Genomic DNA, 14,823 nt, shown 5'->3' with positions numbered 1-14,823 from the left:
AAATTGATACTAAATTGTATTCATTTAATTCTGCCAGGAATTTTTGGCAACCTATAAAATTGATTTCCTTGCATGTATGAAAATGCTTAGAGACATGCAATGTCTTCCATATAAAAGAAACTAAAAATACCCACTTAAGTAATCCACTAAACAGCAGCAACAAACACACAGTCAATAGCGTGCTATATAATCTCCTTGTCTACTGCATTAATGTCAATTATCTTTTGCTTACTACAGAATGTACATGATATTCTTTATCCTTCCAGTAAGTTAAGTGGATTTTTGTTTGTATGCAATCAAAGATTATTGATATTACATCAGTCCTCAATAAACTCTGAAAATAAAGTTGTTTAAAAAAGACATTTTGGACTCTTTAGTTCAAAGAGGATATGGATAAGAGGCACAAGGTGCATGAAAGAGGTAAGTAAAATAATAAAATATATGGAAGATGTCCAGTTTATCTCATCTGATAATACAAGTACAAGGGGACACCTAACATATTTAAAGATAACACACACAAAATTGCTAAAAAGAAATACTTTTTTTACACAATGGGAAATAAAACCGTGAAACTCGCCACCACAAAATATAATAAGGTCAAGAACTTAGTGGGATTCAAAAAAAAGGTTTAGACAATCATGGGGGAAACAAAGCATCTCTAACAACTACAGTACTGTAGCAGTGATTAACGTTTTCAGAGGATATCAGTCCTCATGCTTCAGACAATAAACTAACCTCTAATTTCCTGGTATTAGGAAGACACTTTCTGCATAGGCACTTTTTGTACAAATGTCTATTATGAGACATTTATACCTGGTACTAGCCATTGCTGGACATAGGATGGTCACCTGTCTAAAGCAACAGTTCTCAAACTTCATTGCACCATGACCCCCCTCTGACAACAAAAATTACTATATGACCCATCCCGGGGGGGGGGGAGGGGGAGGGTGTGTGTGTGTGTGTGTGTGTGTGTGTGTGTGTGTGGAAGAGGACCAAAGCCCAAGCCCTGCCACCTCAGGCGGGTGGGGGAGGGGCCAAAGCTGAAGCCCAAGAGCTTCTGTTCTGAGTGGAGGGCATTAACCTTAGCCTCGGACAGTGGCGCTTGGGCTTGGGCTCTGGACCCCAGCAAGTCTAACACCAGCCTTGACAACCCCATTAAAATGGGGTCGTGGCCCACTTTAGGGTCCTGACCCACAGTTGGAGAACCCCTGCTCTAAAGCAATGTGCCAATGCCTATGTTCCCATCCAAATTAGTCTTGTATTATTCAAACCATTGGTTTATTTTTTACACTTAATCTTCACTCCATTCTAGAGCAGTCTAAAGCATCTGTAAGGGACACTAACCTGCATGGTGTTCATTCTCTCGAACAGAACTATACCCTGCAGAAAGGGTGAAATTCATCCCACTGCAGAGGTCTCATCCAAGGCCCTTCAGACCATTTACACCTTACAGTAAGGGCCTGAATTAAAGCCCAGTATTTCACTGGTTTTAGCCCATAAAGGCATAAAGGTATCCTGGCCTGGAGAGCCCTGTGGAGCGTCCCTTAAACTGGGATCAAATATCAGGAGGTAGCCGTGTTACTCTGTATCCACAAAAACAAAAGATCTGTTAGTCTTTAAGGTGCCACCGGACTCCCTGTTGTTAAACTGGGATGAATTTCACCCTCAGACATAAAAGGTTGGACATCTCTGACGTAGTGTAAGAAGCTGTTAAAAGTATTCCACTCTTAAGATGTACAGAGATTTGTCAAGTTTAGTGACAGTAGAACCCTGACGACTTAGAATTGCTGAATCAAAAGTGTCTAATGCTTTCAGAAACTGGTTTTTACCGAGCTACATTTCTGAGAAAACATTTCAGTAGAAATTGCTGACATTTTGAGGGAGGATAGAAAATTGTTGACATCCTTTAAGGACGGACATATTCACCCATTCTTAAAGACTCATATTCTCTTACCTTCCATATACTCTTATGTCTGAGATTGCATAAAAGTAGCGTGCCAAGTGTTGCTCATCTACATATATTTCCCCAGTTGCTGGTCTGAGCAATCTTATCCTCAGGTCTGTGATGGTAAAGAAATCTCTCAGCTTCTTGGTTGTGTCAAGCTGGCCATACAGGGAAGCCATATTATGAAGTCGAGGTCCAGCAAAAAATGCAAATCGATCTTTGATCTCGAAGTGGATGATTTTACTATTTGTCATGTACCCAGTCGAGTATTCTTCTGTGCAAATGATTTCCAGGACTGTGTGCTGTGATAAATCCTTCACTGATTTGGGATCCATATGGAAACCATCTAAGCAGTCTGTGGCATAATACTGGTATGGCTGCCATGTTCGCCCATAGTCAAGTGATTTCTCCAGGATCATTTGGTCTGGACGGCCAGATTCAAAGGTGATAACTATGTTATCTGTTAGTTCAATGGTTTTGTTCCAAGAGAGGGTAATGTTAACCTGGAGAGGTTTGGGATAATCTTTCCAAGTTGTAGACTGCCAAAATGTGGAGGGATGTCTTCCTTCAAGATCAAACATCAGTTCAGGTGGATGTGCCAGTTCATTGGTAGTTGCATCACATTCATTATTGCACATGTAGGGATTCCCCTATGAAAGAAGAACAAAACAGTTTTACATGCAGCATTATATGAATGACTACAGTACACAAAGGCATTCTTTGTTTGACAAATTAGAATTGCCTTTCTATTGTTTATGAGCAAAGCTAAGAAATAAAATAAATGTTTGCAGGGAATATCTTTGTTTATCTTAACTAGATTTCTCCTGTTTGCTTTATTTATTAAATTACTTCCCCTCCCACTCACTCTCACACAGATTCTTTGCCTTTGTAATTTATGTGGCTTTCTCAGTGGGTTTTAGAGAAAGAAAACAGTTTATTTATCCTGAATTTGTTGGGCCAGTAATCTAGTCACAAAAGCACAAGAACAATGAGCAAATGTCTAAAGGCTCAATAACTGATTCTTCTTAGAAAGATGTAGCAGCGAAGCAAGGAGAATTTCTTTTTAACACAAGCACATTCCTCAAGAGCACAGTTCATTAAAAAGTCACTTTTAGGAGAAGTGCTTTAGAATCAGCAATACATTCTCTATGTGTGCAATATGAAACAATACACACAACAGCTTTCATGCTTCCTTTTCCCCTGGCCTCAAATTTATCATGCTTAACTGTGTTCCTGTTTAGTAATGTCTTCCCTTAAAATGTTTACACTGTTCACTACAAATCATTAGAAACACAGTGCACTACAAGCTTTGGAGTTTGATCCAGACACCTACCACCCTATTAGCTACATACAGGCTAGCAAAGTACTTCAGGAAAGACTTTTTACCATACATGGGCTCCAATTTATCAGGACAAGATAATCCACCACTTGATTGGGTGGGAGATGTCAGCAGGTCCAGCTGGAAGGCTGCTGACGTGGCTGGAGGTTTGAATTGTGTGTCAAGTTCAAAAAAACACCACCACCACATAAACTTACCAATAATGTGTAGCTTTGACTAGTACTTGTCTTCTATAGCAAGGTGAAAGCGAATTATTCTTCTCTGGGCCTTTTGATGCATTAACTTGCACACTACAATCTTCTTCCCCCTTCTCACAAAAGCTACTTCATCTGGAGGCTGGCGATAACTTGATAAACCATTGCAAGCTGTTGGCTGCTTTAAGCTGTCCTGGATGATGTCTACCTACTCTAGAGGCTTTCATCAGTATATTAATATCTGGCTACTTAATCATTCATTATTTGTTTCAGAAAACAATTACTGCTCTGTATTTTTAGAGTTAAATTGCAGCAGCTGGGCATCTATAGTGTCCCTTCTATGCATAAAAGTTCCTCTTCCTCACATTAACAGAAGTTCGACTCACATATTGATGGGAGAATAGACCCTTATGTAATTAATTTTCTTTTTTTTTTTCTTATCGTTGCAATTATGTTTCTTTCCATCTCAAGACCATAGGGATCTGAAGCTTTGCAATCACACCCACTGAATGAGCTGGAATTTCCACCTTGGTCACTGCCACAGTCCCTGACATACTCAAGTCAAATGCAAGAAAAAGGTTTTAAGCACTTACTCTGACCTCCCTAGAGGCAACTTTCTCCTACCTACTCAGAGAAATTCTCTCTCTCACTCTTTCCCATTAATGGAGCTGAATCCCAAAACCGACAACAATTCATTGAGACTCAAATATAATACAAGAGAAGAAAACGGGTTATTTGAAAAACAGAACACTGCTTATTAAATTGACGGACTCTAAACATGCAGCTGTAACTGAGAAGATCCTTGTTACAGTTTTCCTGCTTTCAAGCTCAGGATCACTATTTCCATCACAGAATCACAGGGTTAGAAGGGACGAAATAAAGCAGAGGGGAAAATAACAATATAGTCTAAGCAGGATGGATAAGCCACTAAGTTTTTTATTATTTAAACTTAGTTTAAAAACATACTCAGAGACACAAATGCAAAGATCTCCAACCTTGCTCGGGCTTTCTTCAGGAAGCCTATAAATACTGTGGAATCTGTCAGGATTTATATATTTTAAATATATGTAAATATGCACTTTACAGAAAGAGGTCAGCGTTATCACTGGAAATTTACTCGAACAATATAGTCACTTCAGTCTGTCCACATGAAACTATCAGTATAGCCATGAACATGCATGCTACAATCTCCTTTCTGGCAAAAGTTACTTCATCTAGCGTTCACGGCTATCAAAACAGAAAAAATCAAAGCTACTGGATAGCAAGTTACAGACATTTATATTAAGCAGAACAGAAAGATGGCTTTGGTTTCTACAGCACAGCCGGAAAGCACACATGTGGGTCTGTTGTCATTTTTATGTTATAAACTATCCACTGGTCCCAGGATACCAGCAGAGACTATGTTTCATGAACCAGAATGGATAAAGGAAGGCTATTTACCTTACAGTAACTGGAGCAGACAGTAACTGTACAATGAAATTAACTAGATGACTGGGTGGGAAAAGACTGAACTTTGCTTGTTGTTTTCAGATCAATCTTTGGGCAGGTGAAGAGGCTTCACAAAACTGTATGACTGCTCATGACGTATGTAGCAGATGTAGTCAGTGAATGCAACGTCCTTCCAGCGACAGGGCTTGCCTTAGGGACAATCAAAACAGGTAACTTCAAGGTAGTCAGACAAACTTTACTGGAACAAACTCTCCCATCTCTACATTTTAGAGAGCAGCATGGTCTAATGTGGTTGAGCCACCAAAAGATTTAAGGCTGATCTTGTTTGTTGGCAAATACTGTAATGTGCTGCTGAGACCAGGTTTATGCTACAGACTTTTTCCGGCAGAGCTATATCTATCAGGATGTGAAGAGGTGTGGTTCTCTAGCCAACATGGCTGTGTTGGCAGAAGCCAGTAGTATAGATGCAGTAATGCCAGCAAAACTGTACTTTACTGTACTGGTACAAAGTGCAGCTTTTGGTATTGCTGCATGCGTATTAGGAACACTTTGCCAGTACAGTATATTGGTATTTCCATATCAGTAAAGTGCTCCTAGTGTAGACATAGTCTGACTGCTGCCAAGCCACCCTAATCCTGTTTGTGAGATCTCTGATTGTTGTATTATTGCTCTCTCCAGGCTTCCATGCACAATGCAAATAAAATAGTCCATAATTAATGGAACTCTCTGTGTCGCCAGTGCTGCTATTCTTCACAAGAGAGAGAGCTGCATTTTAATTCCTATCTGTTTATATTGTGCTTTGGGATAGCAGATGTTGTATAAATTCAAGTTATTACTGACCTTATAAAAATCCACTAAATATTAAATATTGGATCCTTTGGGTTTATACCAAACAGATACTGATTCTGTGAAGAGTCCAAATGAGATCTCAATTCATTGGGGATGAAATTATCCTGAGCTGAAGGTCAGTAAAAATCCTATGGACCTCTTCATATTCATTAAAACCTATTTTCAGGCAAGCCTGGTCCAATGGACCAGATTTCACCCCCTCTGAGTTTTTTCACTGAAAACGAAGAGTAATCATTTCCACTGTCAGAACTGCCAACTCCAAGTGTTCAAAAATCATGGCCTGAAGAAAACATAAGCTTGACTTAAAATCTCCATCCATCCATTCATCCGTTGGCTTCTCTTTATTTGCCTTTTGGGTTTTGAATCTTTAGGGTGCACTTGGCTCACATTTTCAAGTTTTTCTCAACAACTATCAGGACTAAGAGCTTACTCTTTTTTAAATGAAGGCCAAGAGCCTCATATTTTCACAAGACTCCAGGAGTTGGAACTTGGAGGTAACACTAAATACCATAGGACTTGGAATAAAATCATGAAGCTAGCAACAATAAAATATCTAAATCAGCAATTCTCAAACTTAATTGCACTGTGACCCCATTCTGACAACAAAAATTACTACATAATTGCAGCTTGTCATAAACAGATAGTAAGAGTTAATAAAACAGAAGTACTTTATATCTCTTTTGACTGTAAAGGGTTAACGAGTTCAGTAAGCCTGGCTGTCACCTGACCAGAAGACCAATCAGGGGACAGGATACTTTCAAATCTTGAGGGAGGGAAGTTGGTCTGTGTGTGCTGTTAGAATTTGGTGGTTGTTCTCTCTGGGTTCTGAGAGTGACCAGACGTGCAACCAGGTTTCTCTCCAATCTCTCCGATACAGGCACTTATATGTCCAGAATAGTAAGTACTAGGTAAATAAGGCGAGTTAGGCTTATGTTTGTTTTCTTTATTTGCAAATGTGCATTTGGCTGGAAGGAGTTCAATTGTGTATTTGGCTGAAAAGTTCAAATTTGTATTTTGCTAAAAGGATTTTAATTTGTACTTGTATACTTAGGCTGGGAGGAGTGTCTATAGCTGAAAAACCCTGTACCTAATCCATCTTAAATTTACAAAGATAATTTTTACTGTTTTTCTCTCTTTAATTAAAAGCTTCTTGTTTAAGAACCTGATTGTTTTTTTTATTCTGGTGAGACCCCAGGGAACTGGATCTGGATTCACCAGGGAATTGGTGGGAGAAAGGAGGGAAGGGGAGAGAAAGGCTAATTTCTCTCTGTGTGTTAGGATTACTTCTCTCAGGGAGAGTCTGGGAGAGGGAAAGAGAAGTGGGGGGGGGGAAGGTGAACTTTCCTCTCTGTTTTGTGATTCAAGGAGTTTGAATCACAGTAATCTTCCAGGGTAACCCAGGGAGGGGAAGCCTGGGAGAGGCAACGGTGGGGGAAAGAGTTTACTTTCCTTCTGTTAACATCCAGAGAGTCAAGGTCTTGGGGGTCCCCGGGCAAGGTTTTGCGGGGACCAGAGTGTACCAGGCACCGGAATTCCTGGTTGGTGGCAGCACTACAGGTTCTAAGCTGGTAATTAAGCTTAGAGGAATTCATGCTGGTACCCCATCTTTTGGATGCTAAGGTTCAGGGTGGGAAATGATACCATGACACAGCTATTTAAGACGATAAAAACGGCTATACTGGGTCAGACCAAAGGTCCATCTAGTCCAATATCTTGTCTTCCAACAGTGACCAATGCCAGTTACCCCAAAGGGAATGAACAGAACAGGTAATCATCAAGTGATCCATCCTCTGTCACCCATTCCCAGCTTCTGGCAAACAGAGGCTAGGGACACCATCACTGCCCATTCTGGCTAATAGCCACTGATTACACTGGGCTAGATGGACCTTTGGTCTGATCCAGTATGGCTGTTCTTATGTTTTTAAAATAGCTACAATCATGAAATTTATGATTTTTTAAATCCTATGACCATGAAATTCACCAAAATGGACGGTGAATTTGGTAGGCCATAGTTATATTGATGCCCATTTTAAGGCCCCTTTACACAGTCAGAGAAGCGATTTAAATGGGCACTAGTGTAAATAAGAATCAGCCTAAGTCTGGATAGCTATAGTTTCAAGAAATATGAATATTCTATTTCCTTCACTTCTGTTCAGGCAATGGGGAACTTGCCTCTGTTTGTGATTTGTCTTCCTGTCCCTATGTTTTTAAGATAATGTTAAAATTCAGGGTGTCTGATTATATTACAATAAAATAGATCTTTTTCTAATTTACTCTCAGTGCTGTTATAATCTTGGCCTTCAAAACATCCTCTGGCAAGGAATTCCACAGGTAACTGCATTGTGTGAAGAATACTTCCTTTTGTTTGTTTTAAACCTGCTGCCTATTGATTTAATTTGGTGACCCTTAGTTCTTGTGTTATGAGGAGTAAATAACACTTCCTTATTTACTTTCTCCACACCAGTCATGATTTTATAGACCTCGATCATATCCCCCCATAGTTGTTTCTTTTCCAAGCTGAAAAGTCCCAGTCTTATTAATCTCGCCTCAGTTCCATACCCCTAATAATTTTTGTTGCCCTTTTCTGAACCTTTTCCAATTCCAACATATCTTTTCTGAGATGAGGCAATCACATCTGCACACAGTGTTCAAGATGTGGGTGTACCATGGATTTATATACAGGCAATATGATATTTTCTGTCATAGTGTCTATCCCTTTCTTAAGGATTCACAAGATTCTGTTCGCTTTTTTGACTGCTGCTGCTACACATTGAGTGGATGTTTTTAGAGAACAATCCACAATGACTCCAAGATCTTTTTCTTGAGCGGTAACAGCTAATTTAGACCTCATCATTTTATATGTATAGTTGGAATTATGTTTTCCAATGTGCATTACTTTGCATTTATCAACATTGAATTTCATCTGCCATTTTGTTGTCCAGTCACTCAGTTTTGTGAGATCCTTTTGTAGCTCTTCATAATCTGCCTGGGACTTAACTATCTTGAGTAGTTTTGTACTACCTGCAAATTTTACCACCTTACTCCCTTCTTCCAGATCATTTATGAATATGTTGAATAGGTCTGGTCCCAGTACAGTTCCCTGGGGGACACCACTATTTACCTCTCTCCATTCTGAAAACTGACCGTTTATTCCTACCCTTTGTTTCCTGTCTTTCAGCCAGTTACCAAACCATGAGAGGACCTTCCCTCTTATCCCATAACAGCTTACTTTGCATAAGAATCTTTGGTGAGGGACCTTGTCAAAGGTTTTCTGAAAATCTAAGTACACTATATCCACTGGATTCCCCTTGTTCACATTATTTCCTTTTACAAAAACCATCTTGACTCTTCCCCAACAAATTATGTTCATCTATGTGTATGACAATTTTGTTCTTTAATATAGTTTCAACCAGTTTGCCTGGTATTGTAATCAGGCTTACCGGCTGTAATTGCTAGGATAACCCCTGGAGGCCTTTTTTAAAAACTGGCATCACATTAGCTATCCTCCAGTCATTTGCTACAGAAGCTGATTTAAATGATAGGTTACGGACTGCAAAACTCTTGGGTGAATACCATCTGGTCCTGGTGACTTATTATTGTTTAGTTTATCAGTTTGTTCTAAAACCTCCTCTAATGACACCTCAATCTGGGACAGTTCCTCAGATTTGTCACCTAAAAAGAATGGCTGAGGTTTGCGAATCTCCCTCACATGCTCAGTCATGAAGACCAATGCAAATAATTCATTTAGTTTCTCCGCAATGGTTTTATTGTCCCTGAGTGCTCCTTTATCATCTCAATTGTCCAGTGGCCCCACTCTTTGTTTCGCAAAATTCCTGTTTATGATGTAATTAAAATTTTTTTTTGCTATTACCTTTTTAGTCTTTGGCTAGCTGTTCTTCAAATTCTTTTTGGCGTTCCTAATTATATTTTTTCACTTTGTTTGCCAGAGTTTATGCTCCTTTCTATTTTCCTCACTAGGATTTAACTTCCACTTTTTAAAGGATGCCTTTTTGTCTCTCAGTGCTTCTTTTACTTTGCTGTTTAGCCAAGGTGGCACTTTTTTGGTTCTCTTACTATGTTTTTTAATTTGGGGTATACATATAAGTTGAGCATCTATTAGGGTGCCTTTAAAAAGTTTACATGAAGCTTGCAGGGATTTCACTTTTGGCACTATACCTTTTAATTTCTGTTTAACTAAGTTCCTCTTTTTTGTGTAGATCCCCTTTCTGAAAATAAATGCTACACTGTTGGGCTGCTGTGGTGTTTTCCTCACCACCGGGATGTTAAATATAATTATATTACGGTGACTATTACCAAGCAGTCCAGTTCACCTCTTGGACCAGATCGTGTGCTCCATTTAGGACTAAATCAAGAATTGCCTCTCCCTCCTGTGGGTTCCAGGACCAGCTGCTCCAAGAAGCAATCATTTGATGTGTCAAGAAACTTCATCTCTGGATCCTGTGCTGAGATGACATGTACCCAGTTAATATGGGGATAGCTGAAATCTCTCATTATTATTGGTTTTTTATTTTTATAGCATCACTAATCTTCCTGAGCAGTCACTATCACCATCCTGGTGGTCAGTAATATATCCCTACTGCTATATTCTTATTACGAGAGCATGGAATTCCTATCCATAGAGATTCTATGGAACAGTTTGGTTATGCTTTCACATATACTGCCACTCCTCCACCAGCACAACCTGTTCTGTCCTTCCGATATATTTTGTACCCTGGTATTACTGTGTCCCATTGATTATCCTCGTTCCACCAACTTTCTGTGATGCCTATTATATCAATATTCTCTTTTAATACAAGGCACTCTAGTTCACCCATTTTATTATTTAGACTTGTAGCATTTGTATATAATCACTTTAAAAACTTGTCACTTTTTAGCTGTCTGCTATTACTTGATGTAATTGAATGGAACTCTCTTTCATTTGACTGTTTTTCATCAGATTCTACCCGTATTTTATCATCTTCCATCCTCTCCTCCTTACTAGAACATAGAGAATCTCCTTTAATAGATCCTCCTCTAAGGGATATCTCTGTCTGAATCACGTACTTCTCTGCACCTGTCAGCTTTTCCCTGGCCCGTAGTTTAAAAACTGCTCTATGACCTTTTTAATTTTAAGTGCCAGCAATCTGGTTCCATTTTGGTTTAGGTGGAGCCCATCCTTCCTGTATAGGCTCCCCCTTTCCCAAAAGTTTCCCCAGTTCCTAATAAATCTAAACTACTCCTCCCTACACCATCGTCTCATCCACACATTGAGACCCTGGAGTTCTTCCTGTCTAACTATCCCTGTACATGGAACTGGAAGCATTTCAGAGAATGCTACCATGGAGATCACGGACTTCAATCTCTTATTTAGCCGCCTAAATTTGGCCTTCAGGACCTCTCTTCTACCCTTCCCTATGTCATTGGTACCTACATGTACCATGACCACCGGCTCCTCCCCAGCACTAGGCATAAGTCTATCTAGATGTCTCAAGAGATCTGCAACCTTCGCACCAGGCAGGCAAGTCACCATGCGGTTCTCCTGGTCATCGCAAATCTAGCTATCTATGTTTCTAAAGATCAAATCCCCCATAACTAATACCTGTCTCTTCCTAATATCTGGAGTTCCCTCCCCCGGAGAGGCACCCTAAGTGTGGGAGAATACCACAACGTCATCTGGAAGGAGGGTCCCAAGTATGGGACTGTTTCCCTCTGCTCCACTTCGATGTTCTCCTTCTCTGAGACTGTCATCCTCCTCAACAGCACAGAGACTGTCAGACTGGGGGTGGGGTCTACTCCCTCACACTAAGCCCCCTTTATGCTCCTAGAATGGAATAAAGGGGTAAATGAGAATCAGGTCCTTAGAAGAACTTAGTATGAAAACAATCACCATTAAAAAGATGAATTACAAAGTTTAATATCTTCATCTCAGTGATAATCCTCCTTAACGCCACTAACAATAAAATGGATACATCAAAGAGGAACTTTCTCTTATTTGTCAAAGCTAAGAAAATTCTTTGTTACCAACATCTAACAGACTATGGCATTGAGTACTATTTTGTCACCAACAGGCAGCATTAAGTACATTGTAATGTAAGAGCTTCATGCAACAGCTCTTCAGTTGGACAAGGTGGAAAATACTTACAACTTTTTAAAGCAATATTTAAACCATTCGAATTTTCTAAATAATTAAACAAACAATGCCTCTAAATACTTCCTGACAATAAGAATAGAAGGATGATGAAGGTTTTCCCTACATTATCACCTTCTAAAGGAAGTGTATTATTTTACAGCACCTCTCTGATGTTGTTGTTATTAATTAGCACCTGAAAGCCAGTCACACAATGCTGTTATTATTTTGCCTGCTGACACTCTGGGAAGTCAGGATATTAGCAAAACATTCTGACACACGGGAAAGTTTTAAAAGAGCACTTGACTTGTTCTATACTGCAGCAGCACTCTAAGGGGCTTCTCTCTCTTACAAAATATGATCGTGTTCACACATGATTGAGAAGAGCTGGGTTAGCTGACACAATGCTGTCCAGGTCTGACTGGTCCCAGCAGGGTTTCATCATGATTAGCTGAATACAATTTGTTCTGGTCTACACTGACTGGTTAATTTTGGTCTGTTTTGTGTCAGAGAACTTGAATCTTCACAATGGCGTTTGAACACAATAACATTTTGTGAAGTAGACAAGGCTGAAAAAAACCCCTCAGGTTGCTCTTCTTGGCTGCACAGACTGTAGTTCACAGGCAGAAGCATTGAGAGCTCAACTACAGCTGACATTTTATTCTTCTCATTAGAAAATTTCCACAGCTTGCCATTGGTAACACTAGAGAACATGGCAACAAATGGGAAAATGACCTTGAAATAAGTATTCATGCTAAAGGCAAAGATCTACAGCAATTCAGTAGTTGAGCTATAATGGAGGTACCAGTGAAAAGGGGTTTTGCAGTTGCTTCTCAAGGGTTAAAATCTGATTGCTCCTTCTTAGATGAGGGGGCTCCCTCCTCTCATCACAAAGATTCTTCTGTGGCGTATACACAGGCTTAGGACTTGATTGAAGCTGTTGCTTGTTTCAATCTGCTCCCTGTACACACTAACACCTTGTGGACCTTTTTTACTCAGGAACAAAGACGGGGGGCTTAACCTTTCTGCAGTGTGAATATTGGAAGCAGTATCACAGATGACATGCTGTAATAGACACCTGGCTAAATCCCTACAGAGGATTATGGCTTGGATTTTCAAACTGGTGAAGGCCGCAGAGGTCAAGCAGGCCAAGATTTTAGGAAAGAGCAAAATAAATTCTCAAGAAGCCAGTCACAGAAGCTGATTTTTATGCTGTTGTCTCCAAGTAGTTAGCTCGGATATACTAGACAAGGAATAAATATAGACTGAATCACGCAAGACTTAAAGTCAGATCCTGTAGTAAAATATTGCATTAAAATAAATAATAGGACAGTCATTATTTATTACTGTCCCGAAAGGTCATCACAAGAGAAAGACATTAAGTACCATGCAGTACCTAGTGGATGATTAATTACTTAATTAACGACAACAATTGCACTTATGCAGCACTTTACATCTTCAAAGTGACTATAAACATAGATAATATTTTCAGTTTTATAGAGCTAGATTATGATACCTACACTCAGGCTGCATGGTACATTACTCAGTGAGGTAGTACTCAATGTGAGTACCCATCATGCCTTACATTTTCAAAGCACCTTGCAAACATTAGCTATTTGATAGTACACTAGTGAATGTGTGTCACGAGCTTTCACGAGGAGAAGCGCTATTTAAGTGCTAAGAATTATTGTTGATATTATGAGAACAGGGATGGTTATAGATAAGAAGACTTCAGCATCAATAACCTTTTAAACACTGTACTGGTTGTCAGTATTTTAAGTAAAAGTGATTTACATATTAGAATCTCAATGGAGGATTGATGCTGTTCCTCAGAGCTCCCAAGTGAGAAGGATTTGAAGGGTCAGACAAACACTTTGAACTTTGAGCCACAAGCTGAGCCACATGAATTCTTCAAAACCAGGGGAAAAGAAAGTTTCTACATCAATAGCTTCTACAGAGATTTTCAAAGATTAAACTAGGGAAGACTGGTTTGCTAAATATTAATAGTAATACTTATCACCTCCATGCACTTTTTATCTTCAAACTGTATTACACACTAAGGCTCTAATCTTACAGTGGAATCCATGTGGGTAGGTCCGGGAGGAGGGCAGATATTAAACATATTTAGGTGCCTAAAGATCTGGCCCTTGGACCCTACATCCTGCAATATTTAACTAATTAATCCTCATAACACCCCTGACCTCTGTGAGGTAAATGTTATTGTGTGATACCAGCAAATATGTCTTATGCTAAATTTACATAGGAAGGAGAAAGAAGTAGAGATTAAAATCAATGGAAACTAAGGAGCACACATCACCTTGCAGGTTGAAGTCTGCATCTTTCCAGATTAGATCCTAATGATTTGCCCAGTGCCGTTCAGTTGGAAGCATTCCTGGCTCCACTGGCCACTAGACTATGCCTCTCTTAAATATTATGGGCCACAGATATAGCAACAACCTTTTAATGTTTGTGTTTCCATTTAAGAAGATTAAATATATTTCCCTCTCATTGTGCCTATTCTGCGATGCTAAATAGTAACTAAGGGTTCCAGTTTGTCAGGAGAAAAGACAGAGCAAATGTTAATTGAGTGAGTATCTTGCTAAGTCTGAGTCTGCTTAGACTTCTGCAAACTTCTAGTTCACACCAGGCATACTTAGAAATTTAATACAGATTAGTAGTGTTACTCCCACATTAATATACATCATCACACTAGCATAGTCACTTTATGTCTGTCTGTACATTCCCTGGTTTTAGCTACTTTAATTGCACTTCTATCTTTAAAAAAACCATGGATAATAGATTTTGACACACTTTTCAAGTCACTTGATTAGACAAAGAGACTATTTCGCTCCCAGGTCTCTAGCTGCTCTCTCAGACACACCCTACTCATTCCGAGTGGATTGTACTGCGTGTAGGCTGC

General features: G+C 39.5%; 1 protein-coding gene across 4 annotated transcripts in view; it reads right to left on the bottom strand.

The window, feature by feature from the left end:
- NTNG1 (netrin G1) overlaps positions 1–14,823 on the bottom strand; it is a 223,447-nt gene that overhangs the window by 129,804 nt on the left and 78,820 nt on the right. For all 4 annotated transcript variants that reach the window (XM_032803727.1, XM_075067837.1, XM_032803729.1 and 1 more), the window contains exon 3: positions 1,955–2,595. In XM_032803727.1, the coding sequence (XP_032659618.1) occupies positions 1,955–2,595 (641 nt within the window). The remainder of the gene's footprint in view (positions 1–1,954; positions 2,596–14,823) is intronic.

Source organism: Chelonoidis abingdonii, chromosome 7, assembly GCF_003597395.2.
Source record: "Chelonoidis abingdonii isolate Lonesome George chromosome 7, CheloAbing_2.0, whole genome shotgun sequence".
Lineage (NCBI taxonomy): Eukaryota > Metazoa > Chordata > Testudines > Testudinidae > Chelonoidis > Chelonoidis abingdonii.
This window is presented reverse-complemented; position numbering and strand designations above follow the sequence as displayed.